Raw genomic sequence first — 18,450 nt, 5'->3', positions numbered from 1 at the left:
GAATGGGGGGCAGAGGAACAGGAGAGCTAGGGAGAGAACCCTGTGGGTTTGTACTGGGGGGTGGGGGATTAAGTTCTTCATTCACTAAGAGAGGAACTGGGAACACAAAGGGCTTGGGGGCAGGGAGTTTGGGGGAACTGGTTGAAGGGAAGGTGAAGTTCAGTGATGCTCTTGATTTTAATCCCCACATCAGTCATCACTACGTTCTTCCATAAAGAAGTCTGGGACCTAAAAAAATGAACACGATCTCTGGTGATAACAGTAAGGGAAACATCTCGTGTCACCAGTGATAGAAAAAGCATTGGCTCTGGGGTCAGACAGCCCAGGATTGTAATCCCAGCTCTGCCATTTACAAACTGGGTAACTCACTCCAAGGACTTAACCTTTCTAAACCTCAGTGCTCCCACCTATAAAATGGGACACTGGTATTACCTGACTTGCCTACGTCTCAGGATTGCTGTGCATGTCACAAAGGATACATGTGTGAAGCGGTACTGGACACTGGACACAGCCATACACCTTGGTCATTGTTATCTCTGCTTCCGATATTGTGGCTTTTTGCTGTCTTCTTTTCTCTTCTTTGGTCCTTCTCTTCCTTTCCCCAAAGTCTTGAGTCAAAAAACTTCATGGGATCATAGTGTTAGGAGCCAGGAGATCTTTGTGATCATGGGTTCAGTTTTTCTATTAAAAATCACTTGGGGAGACACAAAGAAATTCAGATTCCTAGGCTCTATCCCAAACCTTGACAAGAATCAGTATTTCTTACTCTTATTTCTTACTGATTCTTGACAAGAATCAGTATTTCTTACTTGTAATTTAAAATGAAAATGTTTTAAATTACAAAAGTAATACATACTCTTTCTAAATGAATTCCAGCAATACAGAAATAATGAGAGTTAAAAACAGCCAATTCTCAGAGGGAACTGCTATTTAGCAGTTTGGTGTGTGTCCTCGAGGGTTTTGTATTTGTCCTGAAAAGAGCTGACCATGTAGCTTTTATTTTTCCCATTAAACAAGATCATCACTCATTTTTAAAAACGATATAGCTTGGACATCTTTTCACATCAGTACACATGCACATGCCTCATTCTCCTTGACAGCTGCAGAGAATTCCATGCTGTGGTTTATTGTAGTTGGTTTAACCATTTCTCTGTTGGTGGACATTTTGGATTCCCCCTGGTGATTCATATGCAGCCAGTCCTCCCTCTGTTCACATTTGGCAACCTCTGGTTTGCACAGATGGGGAGTGAGAGCCTCAGGGAGGGGATGTCAAGAACAAGAGCAACTTACAAAGCAAATTAGTGGCAAAGCCAGGCTTACAATTATGATCCTCTCATGTGGAGAAGGCAATGGCAACCCACTCCAATACTCTTGCCTGGAAAAACCCATGGGCGGAGGAGCCTGGTAGGCTGCAGTCCATGGGGTCGCTTAGAGTCGGATATGACTGAGCGACTTCACTTTCACTTTTCACTTTCATGCGTTGGAGAAGGAAATGGCAACCCACTCCAGTGTTCTTGCCTGGAGAATCCCAAGGACGGGGGAGCCTGGTGGGCTGCCGTCTATGGGGTCTCATAGAATCAGACACGACTGAAGCGACTTAGCAGCAGCAGCAGCAGCATGTGCTCTTTGCATTGAACTATATCATTACAGTTATTTTTTTTTTTTTAATGACCAAGGGAACTTAATATTTTTCTGAACCTATTCCTGATAGGAAGAGAAAAAAGAAAAAACAAACTCAGTGTTAATTTTGTTGTGTGTATGAATTGGGTTTACCCCCAAACTTTCTCAGAGTTTTCACATTTCATTATGTTCTCTGTAAAAGTCCATGATTCAATGATTTTTTCTTGCACATTGTTTGCAAAGCCAACTTTTTTTAATGCTACAATCCCCAAATCTCACTTCCCCTGAGTATGACTATTCTTGGAGACCCTGATAAAATTCCACTTTAGGGACCCCTAGGCCCTCCCCTTCACTCACCATAATTGATGAGTTTTCCTCTCCTGGAAACAAATGGAATTATACAATTGTGACTGTCATCTATTTTCTTATTAAGTAAATTTCTCCAAGTCCTGTGGGTAACTTTCCCAGAAAGATAAATTACCCAGTTGTAACAAATATGATGCATAATATTTGCAGAACCCTTGTGAGAATTTGCCCTTTGCCCAGAAATTGTGCTTAATTTTCAGACAAAAGGATGGAACATTAATCCTGCCTCCCATGGAGTAAAGAGAGGTTTGATTGGGAGTGACCACTGCAGATCAAGTCACATGCTGTTTAAAGCAGATGCCCTCAGAGCTTGGTGCTGAATTGCATACAGATGTTTCCCAATCTACTGCCTCTACTACAAAGGGGTTGGTCAGAAACTACTCAGATTTCTGAGTAAAAAGGAAGAGATGTCCTTCTCAGAAAACTGACCACAGACAGCGTTGGTAACATCTGAATGTTGTTTAGCACTGTCCTGGGCAAAAGATAAAGGAACACAGGACTACAGAGTAACTCTTTTGTCTAGTACTTGCCTCTTGGGTCCTAGAACTCTGGTTTCCAAATTAGACCCCTCCCCTGGCTCCTAAACTGTGGCTTCTATTGATAAATCCCATTGCCTTCCAGAAGGACTGGAGTTCTTGAAGAAATGGGTGATTCCAGGTCTGGAGCAGGAAACACACCGAATGAGCCTGGAACGTCATGTCATACCAAACAGCAAGGAATTTACCAAAGATGACCAGGGCCCTCCTGAAGGCCTCAAGAGTCAATTTGAAAAGGCTCTCACTGGCCAAAGATAGGCCACTTTCAGCATCTATAAGGATAGCAACTGCAATGAATTAAAACACATCAACTATGTTTAGATCTACAAATTCACAGTGACTTTCCAAAAGAAAGCAAAAACAGGGACTTCCCTGGTGGTCCAGGGGGCACTTTGAATGCTTTGAATGCAGGGGGCACCGGTATGATCCCTGGTTAGGAACTGAGATTCCACATGTTGCATGGTGTGGCAAAAAAAAAAAAAAACAAACCCAAACCAACCAAACAACAGACAAACAAACAAACAAAAAACTCATCAAAAATACATTGCTCTCTTTTAAAGGATGTCAAGAGGACCAATACATTGCTTTGAAAACTAGTAAATACAGGGAAAGAATCAAACATTGATTCTGCCTTTCCTATATAAGGGCTTCCCTGGTGGCTCAGACAGTAAAGAATCCACCTGCAATGTGGTAGACCTTCAATCCCTGACTTGGGAAGATTCCCCTGGAGGAGGGAATGGGTACTCACTCCAGTATTCTGGCCTGGAGAGTTCCATTGACAGAGGAGCCTGGCTTGCTACGGTACATGGGTTCACAAACAGTCAGACTTGACTGACTGACTTTCACTTTCTATATAAACTATACCTCATGATAACCACATAGTGGATGAGAGGAATTATCTTTCAATGGAATATTCCAGCTCAAAAGTGAAGAAACAATGATAGAAGTAGAATAGCCCTAGGTTTCAACCTCTAGTGAAACCATGACCCTAGGCAATGGTCACTAGTGGCTGCCAATATCACAGAGAGGGAAACAGACGTCACGAGTCCACTGAGGGGTGGACAGCAGACCCATGACCTCTGCAGTATTCTTGCCAAGAAAATCAAACCAGAATCTAAATGAGCTTGTTTGCTCTAACTACCACTTCTCAAGAAATATAGGAGAAACAAAACATGTTAAACAACACCATGGAAATTTAGACTATAGGAAAATTTCAAGACAAACAACCTGTTTCTCCCACAATACACTGTAAAAAAAATAATAATAAGATGAGGTAGAGGGGAACTTACAGATTCAAAGAGACTTAAGAGAGGTATCAATCAGTCACAAAGTATGGCTATTTCAATCCTGATTTGAACAAGTAGGAAGAAAAAAATTATGAGACAGGAAACTCTGAACACTGACAAGATATTTGATGATATTAGGAATTATTTTTAATTTCCAAAATGTGAGGATGATATTGTTACTTTTAAGGTAATTAATAACATCTAGAGACAATATACTGAAACGCTTGTAAGTAGAATCTTAAAATGTCTGGAATCTGCTTCAAAATAATCCAGGAGAGGAGAGCATAGATGAAACAAGATGGAACACAGTGGTTGTTGAAGCTGGGTGGTGGGTATATGGGGAATCATTATACAATTCTATTTTTGTGTATGCTAGAGATTTTCAATAATAAAGAGTTAAAAAAAAAAAAAAAACCTCACAATCCAGAGAAAGAAGTCTTCCTGATCTTGACAAGCACCTACAATGATGACCCTGGGCAAATCATTTCTCCTGTCTGAGTTTCATCTCTTCACGGTTGAGAGCGCTTACAAGCAAAGCAGCCCTGATGAGTTGGGATAAGCACAACTGTCCAACTAATTTAAGGGTTTTCAGTCAGAGAAGACTTCAAATCTACTCTGACCCACATTTATCTGACCATCGGGGACTTTGTAAAGATTAATTTTTCACCCAGTGACATACTGCTTTTCTTTTATCTTAGAGGAGATGGTTTGCTGGACACTGGGGAGGGCAGATATAGGTGTAAGAGACATTTTTGAGAAGATCCAAGGACTTTACAGACACAAATGAGCTTTAAAGTAAAGGAGGGAAGAGCCCTGGAGTATACTGCCAGACAACAGATGGCTCTGAAAGCAGTGGGTGGGGTTAGACTGGTGGTTCAAAAGGTTGCATTGGCAGGCTGGTGGCCCTACATTTTCTTGATAACATCCGCTGTTCACTTGGAAATGTTGGCTGCCATGATGAGGAGAAGAAGATGAAGTAAAAGGGAATTTGAGGGACTTCCTGGTGGTCCAGTGGCTAAGACTCCAGTGGTCCCAGTGCAGAGGGCCTGGGTTCAATCCCTGGTCACGGAACCAGATCCCATATACCACAACTAAGAGTTCACATGCCCCAAGGAGGATCGAAGATCCCACCTATTGCAACTAAGACCAGTGCAGCCAGATAAATAAATAAAATTTAAAATTTTTTAAAGTAAAAAAGGGAATTAAGAACAATGTTACAATATGCACAGAATCTTAACAGCCACAGAATATTTTGACATTAGTTTTTCCTTTGAGCAAGATGGCACATTGTCCAGTTCCATAGCACTGGTAGTCATCATCAAGACAAGACTTCCTAGAAATCTGCAATCCAGACGGGCCCCCGTCCTTTCCATCACCTCAGTGTATCAGTTTGAAATGCTTTTACTTGCAAGTATGGAAACCACTGAATTAACAGGCTTAAACACACAAGGGCTTTTTCCTTTTTTTTAGATCACATGGCAATACATCCAAAGAGAGGTAGGGGTTGCACTATCTCAATGAGTCTGAGCTGACATCTCTTTTCCTCATGGTTATAAGATGGTTGCACCAGCTCCAGGCATCACAATCACATACCATATTGAGAGGCAGTAAGATGTTACCTTCTCAGGCTCTCCTCTCTTGTCAGGAGGGAAAAGTCTTTCCCGGAAGACTTCTGGAAGACTTACCTTTATGTTTTATTAGCCAGAATTGGGTCACATGCTCAATGCTAGTTACAATGCAGGCTGGGGAAAAAAGCATTGACTTTCCCAGCCTCTACTGTGGGAGGTGGATGGAAGGGGTGCTGGGACAAGCAATCAGTAAGTTTGCTTCTTCCAAGTTTTCCTACTCCTGAACAGGGTTTCCTGCACTATTCACACTTTTATTTCAAATGAGTCTTGCAATCGCTATCCCCCTGCCTCTGAGATATAATACGCTATGTGTATTATATATCCTACCTACCTAAGGGATTTCTCTTATTGTTGGATGGTGTTTGAGTTGAGAACTGCTGTTTGTGCCCTTATGTCTGCTTTTCCTTGCAGACATCCATTTAGGAAGGTTTGGATCTTATAAAAAATGTTGGCCCTTCATCAGTCAGATAATCAGCACATGTTTACAGAGTTATCCCCATTTGCCAAGCCCTGAGGTGGGGTAGTAGGGGGTGGTGGGGGGAGGAGGCAGAGATGGTTAAGCAGCCATTCCTGGCCTCGGGGACCACACAGGCTGGTTGGCGGAAAATGTCAGAAACCTAGGAGATGTGGAATGACAACACAGGACCACAATAGAAGCCCTTCAAGCACAAGGCAGCCTGTAATTGTGAGCCTGATGTTGGCACAAGAGACGTAGAGAGAAGATGCCCTAGAGGAGGTGAATGTGGGCCTTGAAAATATAAAAGATCTGAGAGACTCAGAGGACTGGGAATCAGGGTCTGGACCCATGTGGCTACAGGGCAGGATTGTGTAGAAATCGCAAAAGCTCTTTTGTTGTTCAGTCGCTAAGTTGTGTCTGACATTGCGACCCCATGGACTGTAGCCCACCAGGCTTCTCTGTCCATGGGGTTTTTCAGGCAAGAATACTGGAGAGGGTTGCCATTTCCTTTTCCAGGGGATTGTCCCCACCCAGGGATGGAACCTGTGTCTCCCATGTCTCCTGTATTATTAGGCAGATTCTCTACCAGAAGCCACCAGGGAAGATAAATATAAAGCTTTTAGTACTTTACAAATCTTACTTCCACTAATCTCCACACCAGGCCAAATGGATTTTATTGCCCTCATTTTACATAGCAAGGGACTAAATAATTTGTCCAAGGTTTGCTAGCCAGCATGGAGGATGGCTTAATCAGTTCCTTCCTGCTGCTGCTGCTAAGTCGCTTCAGTCGAGCCCATCAGGCTCCCCCATCCCTGGGATTCTCCAGGCACGAACACTGGAGTGGGCCGCCATTTCCTTCTCCAATGCATGAAAGTGAAAAGTGAAAGTGAAGTCGCTCAGTCGTCTGACTCTTAGCGACCCCATGGACTGCAGCCCACCAGGCTCCTCTATCCACGGGATTCTCCAGGCAAGAGTATCAGAGTGGGGTGCCATTGCCTTCTCCAGTTCCTTTCTACCCAGTTCTCTTCCCCCTATTCTTCCTTTTCTAAAAGGTTCTGCCCACTAGCCCAGGAGAGGTCACACGTCTTAGGCCTGGCCAATCATTGTACTGTGTTTCCCTCAATTGTGATTGGTCCAGGGGTGGTCATATGACCTGAATCAGTTCTATTAGGAAGTCAAAATGGAGTCAGAGATGGAGGGGTAGAGCTCTATCTAAGGCACAGCTCCTGAGGCTTTTGCTTGAATCCTGAGAGTTTCCCCAGCATTCTTCACAAATTCAGTGGTTTTTTGTATGTTTGTAGAGTTGTGCAACTACCACCACATCAATTTTAGAACATTTTCATTACCATAGGCCCCCCCACCCCAAAGAAACTTTTTACTCCCATTTCCTCTCTTTATGTCCAGCCTTAGGCAACCACCAATCCATCCTGTGTCTTGGATTTATCATTCTGGACATTTCATAGAAATGGAACCATTCACTATGAGGTCCTTCGTTACTGGCTTCTTGTACTTAGCATAGCGTTTTCAAGGTTCAGCTGTGTTGTCGCAGAGTATGTTCCTTTATGCTGGGGCTGGTTGGGGTTGGGTTTCTTGTATTTGCAAACCAAAGGTGTGGCCAGGAGTTGAAGCCAGGTGTGACAGACGCCAAAGCCCTCATTCTTTGTTTCGCCTGGTGAGACCAAGACATGGAGGGCGCCGGAGAGTTTGACCTTTCTGTCGCAGACCGTGGGTTTGCTGAGCAGATAAGTGACATGTTTAGAATAGTGTCATAGTGAGGTTATTCTGATGACAGTGGTATTTTGTGTAGGTGTTCATCCTACATGTATGTGTAAATTATATATCATATGTAATGTGTCTGTGAGTTGCTCAGTCGTGTCCGACTCTTTGCAACCCCATGGACTGTAGCCCACCAGGCTCCTCTGTCTGTGGACTTCTCCAGGGAAGAATACTGGAGTGGGTTGCCATGCCCTCCTCCAGGGGATCTTCCCGACCCAGGGATGGCAGCTGGTTTCCCACGTTGTAGGCAGATTCTTTACTATCTGAGCCACCAACGTGCGTACACATATTTAAAGGTTGAAAATTACAGCAGCAACTCCCATATTGGGTCCCATGCTAATGTCCTGTGAGCAGTGTTCCAAGAGAGGTGAGCAACACTGTGCCTTTTTCTCTGGAAAATGAAGAAGAAAAGGATTCAAAAGAAACAGGCTACAGCCTCTGTTCTGAGTAAGTGGTGCTCCAGACAGTCCTGGTGCTCCCCTTCCTTAGAGGTGCCACTCCAGCCCCTTTCCTCCAAGAAAACATTAGGCCACTCCTTCTACATGTAAGTAGTAGAATCTTTGAGAAAGAGCCAAAGTTCCCATCAGCAAAGTAGGGTTCTGGACTGCGGAGGTGTGATGAGTCAGGTAAAGGTGTCCTCGTTTACATACAGGTGGTGGCACCTGGGCCTTAGGTGTCTGCCCATCAGGGTGTGAACTCTTTGAAAGTGAAAGTATTAAGTCGTTCAGTCATGTCCGACTCTTTGCAATCCCATGGACTGTAACCTATCAGACTCCTCTTTCCATGGAATTCTCCAGGCAAGAATACTGGAGTGGGTTGTCATTTCCTTCTCCAGGGGATCTTCCCCACCCAGGGATCAAATCCAGGGTCTCCTGCATTGCAGGCAGATTCTTTCCCATCTGAGCCACCCAGGGTGAGCTCTTTAGGGTCACCTTAAACCAGTCATCTAAATTGGGCCTCACCCATGCCCACCCAGCCAACTCTGGCCTGGCTTTGCCAAGAATCCCTGTGCCTAGGATGTCAGGAAGAGATGCCCAAGAAGCCAGGCAAGCAATGCAAATGAGGGCAGAGGCAATGGTGGAGCCCATGGGAAGGCAGAGACTGTAAGTTCCACTTAAGGGGGAAAGTTGCTAAGCCAAATGTTGCCCTGTAAGAGATGCCAGATTTTTCCCATTTTTCTAAGGAAATAGAAATGCAGATTTTCATATGAATTCTCCTGATTTTTCGAATGTTAGAGTTGGTGACTGTGGATTATTGTCCTTTTGCATGTTGGGATCCATTCTCCTCTTGGCTATGTCCTAGGAGGGTAACTCTTGTGGGCAGTACCCTCCTCCCCCCCGCACCTGCCCACTTTTTTGCCCTCTAGATTCCAGATGGGTTTGGCCAGTGGACAGAATAAGTAGATCAGAGATTGAAAGTTGGGTAGTCAGTATATTTAACCCCCTTGTTCCAAGCCAGAGACTCTCCCCCACCCTCTGAAGCCCCCTCTGCCCACATCCTGGGGCTTTGGCAGCGACCACATTCTTCTGTGTACTCCACAACTCTCGTACGTAGTGGTCTCTCTTCCAGGCTCTTGTGGTCTGATGACCCCTCTGTCCGTCTCTCTAGGGGAGTATACCAGCTCCCTACTGCTGGTCTCTGAGTACCTTACCATCCTTCTTGGTTCTCTTCACCCCGTCCATGTCAAGGCCTGTGTAAAGAGTCCCTTCATTCTGAGCTCTCCTCAATTAACCCTTTCAAATGTGCCCTCCCTTTCCTGCTGGGAACCACCAATATATCAACTAATTCAATCAAAACACCAGCATAGTGAGGTCTAAGCACACCTGGATCTTCAGTGTGAATCCTTTCAGAGGAAGCCCAGCTTGCCACCGTTGCTGTATGCTCCAAGCTCTGCACCAGGGCAGCAGGTGGAAGCCGAAAGCCCCTACACAGACCAGTGCAGAGCTTGGGTCAGCAGGATCACTAAGACCTTTGTGGAAACTGAAGAGGCAGTCCAAAGAAGGAGAAAGCCTTGAGGTGTGTACACCCAGTTTAATGACTGATGAAACCATACAGATGCCAGACTATGGAGCGCCAGGGAGACAGAGGCACAAAGCCTTGGGGAAAACACTACAGCATTACTGGGGGGACATCGGGATCACCTAACGTTAATACCGGGGAAGAGGAGGTCCACTGGCGGCTCAGAGCTATGACATTCCTTGGGGGAACATGCATCCCACCCCCAAAGCTGGAGCAAGCTGGCCGCCTTCATTCCCGAACATAAATCCTCGTGCAGACCACGTCATCGGCGCCGAACGTCTGCAGGGAAGGAAAACCAATCAGTGCAGATGCCTGTGCAAAAATGTTTAAAGCATATCGCTAATAAGGCCACTTACTGCCCTGTTAAAAACTCTTTGTAACAGACATTCAATTTCCTGTGCTGTGTGTTCATGCTCAGCGCTAAGGATTTTTTTTCCCCTCCCTTGAGCTCTGCACTGGCAGAGAGGCAGCTAAGGTATAGAATTATATTGTGCGCAGTTTTCCTTTGCTTCTGGAACCTGGGAGTGCTGACATAAAAAATGCAAGTTTCCTGGCTTTGGTTTTTTAAATTAAACTGAAGTGGGGGTGGTGGTATGTCATACTGAACATTTCTGAAGTGGTTCTGTCTCTTTTCAAGTGATTTCAAGAGAGCAATGGGCCCTGGCCACTGAGCCCTGGGATCCAATAATGAGCAGTCAGGTGGGATATCCTTGGAAAGGGTATAGAGGTGCCTTCTAGGAAGTGGCTGTCCATCCTGAGAGACACCTGAGATACTCAGGTGTCACTGATACTCAAGGAACCTGTGAGCTAGAAACGTGGTCTTGGCTGCAAGAGCATGGCATAGGCCTCCAAAGCTAGGCCTGCAATTCACAGCCAGGTGAGCTGGGGCACCGCTCTGGTCTTTTGGACAATTCAGAGATGGAGCGGCAGGGAGTTGAGGGCAGGAGAGCAATTGAACAAGATGATCCCAATTCTTTCAGCTACAATTTTATGACCCTTTGTTTGTTTGTTTGCTGTGGAGAGGGCACAAATCATTCCACAAATGGAGGACTATTTTCTTCTGGCCTCTGAAAAGATATCCCTGTAAGTAAGCTGTCTCCACTCTTCCAAAAACTGGCAATTACACACAGGCCTGCTCTCCTGGGTCTCTCACAGATAACTGGGACAGAAAAAGCAATATGTATATTAAAAAAAAAAAATTTAAGACAAACAGGATGTCCTCAGTCTGTCGACTGACATAGATATGTTTGTTTGCAGACGTACATTTTTCTGTGGGAGAGTCCCTATCTTTCAAAATGTCAAAAGGGCCTTAGGTTAAAAACCCTGAACTAAGAGCGTGAATGGGCTTCCCTGGTGGCTCAGTGGTAAAAAAAATCCTCCTGCATTGCAGGATCCACTGGAGACATAGGTTCCATCCCTGGGTTGGGAAGATCCCCTGAAGGAGGGCATGGCAACCCACTCCAGTATTCTTGCCTGGAGAATCCCATCAACAGAGGAGCCTGGCAGGCTACATAGTCCATGGGGTCACAAATGGTTGGACATGACTGAAGCAACTTAGCACACATGCACGCAAGAGCCTGAACATACTTGTAGCTTCCCCTGGGTCACTCAGTTGGTCATGAGATGCTCTCAGAGAACATGAGCTGGGACATTATTCTAATGTGTGTTTCAGGGAAATACTAGTCATTAGTGATTATGAAGGAATCAAACGCTCATCTCCAGCCTAAATAGGGAACTGCTGATCATACCGGCACAGCTGTGCCTGCTCTGGACACTTTCTTGGCCTTCCTCCCTCTCCTTATTAGTGAGGGATTAGCAGATGATGCTGGGTGCTGGGGGAGGGTGAGGCAGAACCCCTGCCTCATAGAAATTCACCTCTCAAATGTCCAGACCTCTCAGAACCATGTCAGTTTTCCAAAACTCTTCCAGCTTTCTGGCCATGGAGTATCCCATGGCAGGCCAAAGTTTGGGGATTGGACTCTTTATCTGTGCTAGATTGATTGACACCTCACCCAGGCCATCAAATGGCTTCACGAAACAAGAAGAAATGGCTACATTTCCAACCACATTCAAAATGTCCTTCTCAGCCCGCAGACTATTATGAGAGGTTCCTGAAAGAAACTCTCCGTAGTGTTCCAGAGTGGTTTAAGGGACTTCGCTCAGTTTTCAAAAGAAGGCAAGTTACAGCCCAGGGTTGCTGGGAAAGCTTATTTCAAGTTAACCAGAATAAATTGCCTCTTGTTTATAGAGACAGCATCTCCCTACATTTGGATTTATTAATGATAATAACCCTTGGAACAAAAGCCCGTATTTTAGATCCCAAATGCCAAGAATTAATGTTCCCTTTGAGGCTCGTATGTATGTATGTATATGTCTGCTGAGCCAGGGAGAGAAGCACGGGTGGAGATGTAGTGGGGGAGTTGGAAGTGGGAGAAATCTCCTAACAGAATCAAGCCAGTGTGCGGGCTGCTCAGATACTACAGAGATTAATAAAATCACACTTTCTCACCAAGCACACTGAGCCTACTTAACCCTCAGCTACCCTCAAGAACTCTAAAAATCATCTCCCTCTTTGCTTCCCTGGTCCCAAGGAATATGTCCCTTTTTCTCTTAAATTTCCATCTCTCGGCCTCAAATTGCTCCCCCAACCCCATCAATGTATTCCTGCCCTGGAAACAACATTAACCAGGTTGCAAATGAAGCCAGTCCTTTCTCTGTGAAAGGAGGAAGTCTGGGAAATCATCTCAGGGAAGAACAAGAAGGCAAGAGTGAGATCAAGCAGCCTCCGCTGAAGTAACAGAAACAGCTCAATTGAGGGTCTTCCTACAGAATAAACATGTAATTTCAGGGCTAAGAGGGACCTGGGTGGGGGGTGGGGACCAGGCTTCAGTCCAAACCCTCATTTTACAGCTTGGGGAGGGAAGGGCCAGGCCTGGGTCACAGTGAGTCCTGTCCTAGCGTTCCTTGCCACCTCCTTCCCTGACTTTTCAGGGTGATGCTCATTAAGACAGGGCAAGCAGGCAGTCTTAGAGGGAAGATGTTAACAGCAGGCCTGATGGAGAACAGAGGATATCATTTCCTGGTTACCCACAACAGCTTTCCCCTTTTCTAGTGTGGGCATGGGGGTGGGGTGGGGGTGATTGGGGGGAGTGAAGAGGCGGGCAGGGAAGGCTGTTGTCAGGAAAGCTTGGTCTGTTCTGAAACACAAAGGGAGCATAACAGGGAGCTGTCCTTCACTCCTGCCCCCCTCCACTTCCTTTGCTCCCCTAAGTAAAGGGGAAGGAGGTGTGTGATTTAACTACAGAGGTTTCTAACTTGGCCTCAGCAGGTATATTTTGCATGGTCAGAGATGTTTAAAATACTTCAATTTGATTCCCTGATTACCCTCTCCAGTTAACCCTCAGACTGTCTTAAATTAGCATTTCTTGTCTGTCTCCCGGAAAGCCATTGGAGTCTGTAAGTCCGGGGGCGGGGGCGGGGGTGGGGGGGTGGAGGGGTGGCGATAAAAAGACTTCCAGTGCAGGCGTACTTAAATTTCTGAAATCTTTCCTAGGCAGCAAAGTGGAGAATGGTGAGGTGGGGAAAACCCCTTCTGCAGAGTGAACTCTGGGACCTCGCAGAGCCCACGCACGCTGAACCCAGCTGGAGGGGAGGTTGGCTTAAGCAAGGCAGCTAGTCACCGCGGGATGTGTGGGTTTGGATAGTGGCCGGCAGCGCAGCATGTCTCTAGCCCCTACTCTGCCCTCTGAGACACTCCGCTCTCCTGCCAACCATCGAACAGTGATTTCCTTTGGCCTAAACTATCATCTCGAGCTTTTCTACTTACATTTTAAGCCAGGGCATAGAGTGTCTCTCCCTGAATGGGCGAGTGAGGACGACGTTGGTGGGGCCCCGCTGTGAGCAGCAGCTGGAAACCTTCGAGCTCCTTTCAGGGTTGGGGGGTGGGGGTGGGGGTCTCACTCACCAGGATGAGTTCGTCGTTGGCCAGCTCGCGGGTCCAGTAGGTTTTGGGGCCGTCCCCCTCCAGAAGAGTTTGTGTGCAGTGGATCTTGTTCTCATTCTCCCAAGTGGGTAAGCTCTGCGGGCAGGAAAACCATTAGTGACATTAATTACAGTCTTGGCAGCGGGGAGCAGAGACAACAATGAGCACGGGAGAATAATTGCTGTGCAGAGAAGCAACACATGGTCCCTGTCAGCAGCGCACAGAACCTTCTCTGCTGTGCCTTATCAAGCCCAAATTCAGAGGGCTGACCACAGATTTTATGGGAGTATAAATATACCTTATATTACACACACACACACACACACACACACACACACACACAGAAGCAGCAAAGCCTCAGGCATGCCTTACATCTTCAGGAATAAAATTGAGAGCATAAAATGATTCATTTATGTCAAAATGGGCTCCCCCTTCAAGCAATTTGGCTGTTGAAGGCAAAAAGCTTCACAACAGAAATACAAAATTTTAGAACGGTTAAGACACCATATTTGTGACCACATCTAGTCAGCAAATCAGGACCTGTTCCTTGCACGGATTTGGAGATAATGCCTCGCTTTCTGTTTGCACTCAGCAGATGCAGTACACAGCCTGCTCTGATAATCCTGAGTTTCTCTGACTCTGAGAATAAAAACACTGCCACTTCCCAGGTTACATGTCTCTAGAAAAAAAAAAAATTTTTTTTTAAGATCTGAAGGGTCTTCATGCTGTCGGAGGTAGGAGGCAAAGAAGGGATTCCCCTGTAGTTTTCCCTGGCTTCTGCATGAAGCAAAATGCTATACAGTTGGGCGAGGCGGCTGTACTGAATGCGCACATACTGGGTTTTTAACTAACACACGGGACACGTTCACTAGGCAGGGTGGGGATGGATAAAGCCCCGCTCCCCAGGCTGTCCTGTGAACCTTTGATTTGATTTCTGATCAGAATTACTGTCTCCAGCAGTACTCACTGTTGGATGTACCCAAACTGAGTTCTGCCTATTGCCAGGCCTTTTACCTTAGACTCCCAGACCTTCCCTCTACGCTGAAGAGATGTCCTGCTCTTTTGTTTTTGCAAACAGAGCAGTGGCTGAGGGCTTGGATCTTGCCAGCTCCAAGCCCAGATATCATTTTCAGGCTGTGTCAACTCTGGGGGTCAAATATTGCTTCGTGGGCCAGGATGCTTCTGGGGGGCTGTGTCTCTATGTCCTCCCAAACCCAGTGCCCAGAGAGTCTCACTCTAGATCAGACAGGCACAGCTCCGGAAAGGTGAAAAACAATTTCTCACTCTCTGGAATGCTATGAGTTTTTCTTTTTTCAAACCTTGGGGGAGAGGAGGGAGACATTTTGTCACTTTTTAAATAAGTGGTAGCATCAGCGATTGTTTTTCCATCTGTCCTCAAAATACATGGGTAGCCAACCTTCCATTCTATTCCAGAGACCAACCGAATGCGACTTTGCCCATCTAAAAAAGGGATTTACAACCTCTTGCTTCAGTCCACCGATTCATCCCTGGGACCGATAAACGGAGAGAAACAGAATTCTTGCCCCAGAGGACTAAAAGAGGGCACTCAGTCCATTTTCCGGGCAGAATCTGCCTTGCTTTTGGAAAGGTTTCGTCTTTTCCTTTAAGGAACCTAACTGAGGGAGGGCAGGAGAGGTACCGGGGCCATCAAGACTGCTGAAACTGGATCCAGAGCATTCCCAAGGGCCCAGGGACCTGGGAGGGCGGGACGCAAGAGCTGCGGCTCCACCTGCGACAGGAAACGTGGCAGCCGCACGGCCAGGCAACGCGGCCCAGCCACCTCCTCCTCCTCCCCAGCCGCCTGCGCTCGCGCGAGGATCGCTGCAAAATGCCGCAGAAACGCCTGCAGGGAACGCGGTGTAACCCAAAGCCCGCGCTTTAAGCGCGGCGGTTAGCACCCCGGGAGGCAGTTTAGGGAGGAGGTTGGGAGGGGCTGGGGTGGGACTTTCTCCTGAGCCCAGGGCAACGAGTTGCACAGATCCTCTGAGCAAACAGCCGGTGCACACGCCCTGCAAGGAAGGCGCGCCACAGGCTGCAAAAGGAGACGAGGGTCTCATCTGGCTGCAACGGTTCCTGAGTAGGGAGCAGGGATCTGGGAAGGCTGCCCAGACTCTGGGACCTCACCCTGCACTTGCGTCCGTCCACGGTCTCCTCCTCAAAGCCTTCTCCGACCTTGAAGTTGATCTCGGTCGTGCGCACCGTGGTGGACGTCTTGATGTAGAACTGGTCCCCGTCCTGGCGGATCTCCACGTGCGGCTTGGACGCAGCCGCCACGGCCACTTTCCTCAGCATGGCGTTCACACCTGCCCCGGGAAGAACGGGGAAGACCCGGGTTCGGGTCACGGGGTCTCGTCACCCGCCCATTGTCCCAGAACTGGCCCGACATTTCCCAAACCCTCTGACTATAGAAGGGGGACTTACAAATGAACCATTCCTCCCCCGGCTCTCGCCCTGATTTTCAAGATGAGAAACTGAGGCTCAGAGAGGGTAAATGGCTTTCCTTCGGTAGCACGTGGTAGGGCCTGGTCTCAAAATGAGTCCCCAAATTTAAAGTCCCTGACCCTCCCAGGATTTCAGTAATAATCTCTCCTCGCGATGATCTAGCGCGAGATAAAGACCGAGCCGTCGGGGAAAGCGCCAAGGATCCAGCAAACGTTCGCTGGATGAGTGGATCCCGGGCTCTCCTCGCCACTTCTAGATGAGATGCTCCTTGGAATTCGCCCCGATCTAAGGCACCCAGGACTCCCTCCTGCCTGGTGTTGGTCCCTAAAGCCGACTCCCCGCGGGCCCCTGGGCGCCTTCGGCCGCTACTCTCGTCGGGGCGCGCTGCCCGGGCCAGCTTACCCAGCGCCTTGAGCAGCTCGTCGAAATTCTCGCTGCTGCGCATCTTCCAGGTGCCAGCGAAGTTGGGCATGGTGGCAGCGGTGGCGGCGGCGGGAAGGCGGCGGCAGGCACGGACAGCTGCGGCACAGCGGGCACACTCCAAGCTGCAAAGGCGGAGACTGCAGCTCTGCGCTCAGCCCCACGCGCCTTGAGTCACCGGGAGAGCGCCCCCAACCCCCTCGCCGCTCCAAGCCCCGCCCCGCTAGCCCCGCCCCCACCTCCCGCGGCCCCTACCCAGCGTGAGCCCCTCTCCCAGCCCTACAGTGCCCGCGCTCTGCCTCTTGGCGGTCCATTCGCCAGGGGTGCAAGCTTGGTACCAGCTCTCCTACAGCTCTGGGTGGGGGGAGTCTCTGCCACCCCCAGGCCACCCACATTCTTCTTTAAAGTGGGTGGTGGGAGAGGGTTAGATGTAACAAAATTGGCCAAGAGGAGAAAATCGTTGAAGCTCGGCGGTTGGGCTTGGCGAAATCATTATACCACTCTCTCTACTTTCGTATATGTTTGAGAATATACATAATAGAAAGTTAAAATAAGTGGGTAGTAGGTCCACCAGGCGGAGAAGGCAATGGCACCGCACTCCCGCACTCTTGCTTGGAAAATCCCATGGACGGAGGAGCCTGGTGGGCTGCAGTCCATGGGGTCGCGAAGAGTCGGACACGACTTAGCGACTTCCCTTTCACTTTTCACTTTCCTGCATTGGAGAAGGAAATGGCAACCCACTCCAGTGTTCTTGCCTGGAGAATCCCAGGGACGGTGGAGCCTGATGGGCTGCCGTCTGTGGGGTCGCACAGAGTCGGACACGACTGAAGCGACTTAGCAGCAGCAGCAGCAGGTCCACCAGGGGATGACAGCCACCCTGTCCCCACTCCCAGGCATGCCTTCTAGATGCGCCCAGTAGGTCGCCTCCACTCCCAGTCCTGGATCCTATTCCGCAACCACCACCAACCCACCTAACTTCCGCACCACCACCACCACCATGAGCAGGACCACGGAAGGAAGTGGCAGAAAAGCCTCAAACCACTCCAACAACCGCCCCGCACTGCTGCGCGGAACCCAGAATCGCGCGAGATTGTGGGTCCCCAGCGTTGGTGTGGCGGGAGGGAGCCCAGGCCGCTGCACCCTTGTGGGTAGCTCAGAGAAGGGTGGACTGAATAAACTCCAGAACCGTGGATATCAGCGGCCTGTCTTGCAGAAAAGTGAGACTTTGCACTTGCCGGCAGGCTGGGAGGGCCAAGTGGAGGAAATCGCCTCTTTTCTCCCTTTAATCCGAAATATGGCCCAAACCTAACGCCCCCTCAGTGCCTCCGCTACGAAAGTACCAACATTTCACCACAGCTCTTAGAGCTTTGCACGCAGACCCTATAATTCCCTTCCAGTCTCTTCCCACTCTTCTGCCCTCAGTATGCCTCGGCAAACTGCACAACCCAGGATTCTGGGACCTGCCAGGCATCTTCCCACCTCTAACATGCCTGCTGTGCAACCGTAGGGGAAAGCCCTTTTCCTCCTCGGGTAAATAAAATCTTGCTCACTCACGGAAGTCCACCTTTATGCCATCTCTCTTGAAATTCAGCTTCCTAATCAAATATGATGATTTTTCTCTGAACCCACTGAGTTCTGTGTTTGGTCCTGCTCTTGTTTAAGGTTTAATCCTGCTATTAAACTGAACTCCTGGAGGGCAGTGATTGAGCCTTTGTCAACTTGTCCTCTCTTCCACAGGCTTAGCCAGGTGGGGCTCAGTCAATAAGCATTGATCTGAGGAGGGTGTATGTACTCTGCAGCCCAGAGGTAGTGTGGGGGTGAAGATCCCCAGAGGGACTGCAGGAATTGAGTGCCTGCTGAACAGGGCTCTGGACCTCTGCGGGTGCCTGGGTCTGGG

The 18,450-nt window shown here is 48.1% G+C and overlaps 1 protein-coding gene across 1 annotated transcript; it reads right to left on the bottom strand.

The window, feature by feature from the left end:
- Positions 1 to 9,680: 9,680 nt before the first annotated feature.
- Positions 9,681 to 16,892, bottom strand: CRABP1 (cellular retinoic acid binding protein 1). Its single transcript, XM_027521638.1, has 4 exons — positions 16,536 to 16,892; positions 15,816 to 15,994; positions 13,653 to 13,766; positions 9,681 to 9,967 (listed from the first exon to the last, which is right to left on the bottom strand). Exons 1-4 carry the CDS (start codon positions 16,603 to 16,605, stop codon positions 9,917 to 9,919), a joined length of 414 nt encoding a protein of 137 aa, XP_027377439.1. The 5' UTR covers positions 16,606 to 16,892; the 3' UTR covers positions 9,681 to 9,916.
- Between the last annotated feature and the right edge of the window lie 1,558 nt (positions 16,893 to 18,450).

Source organism: Bos indicus x Bos taurus, chromosome 21, assembly GCF_003369695.1.
Source record: "Bos indicus x Bos taurus breed Angus x Brahman F1 hybrid chromosome 21, Bos_hybrid_MaternalHap_v2.0, whole genome shotgun sequence".
NCBI lineage: Eukaryota > Metazoa > Chordata > Mammalia > Artiodactyla > Bovidae > Bos > Bos indicus x Bos taurus.
The sequence above is the reverse complement of the archived record's forward strand: the minus strand, read 5'-3'. Positions and strand labels throughout refer to the sequence as shown.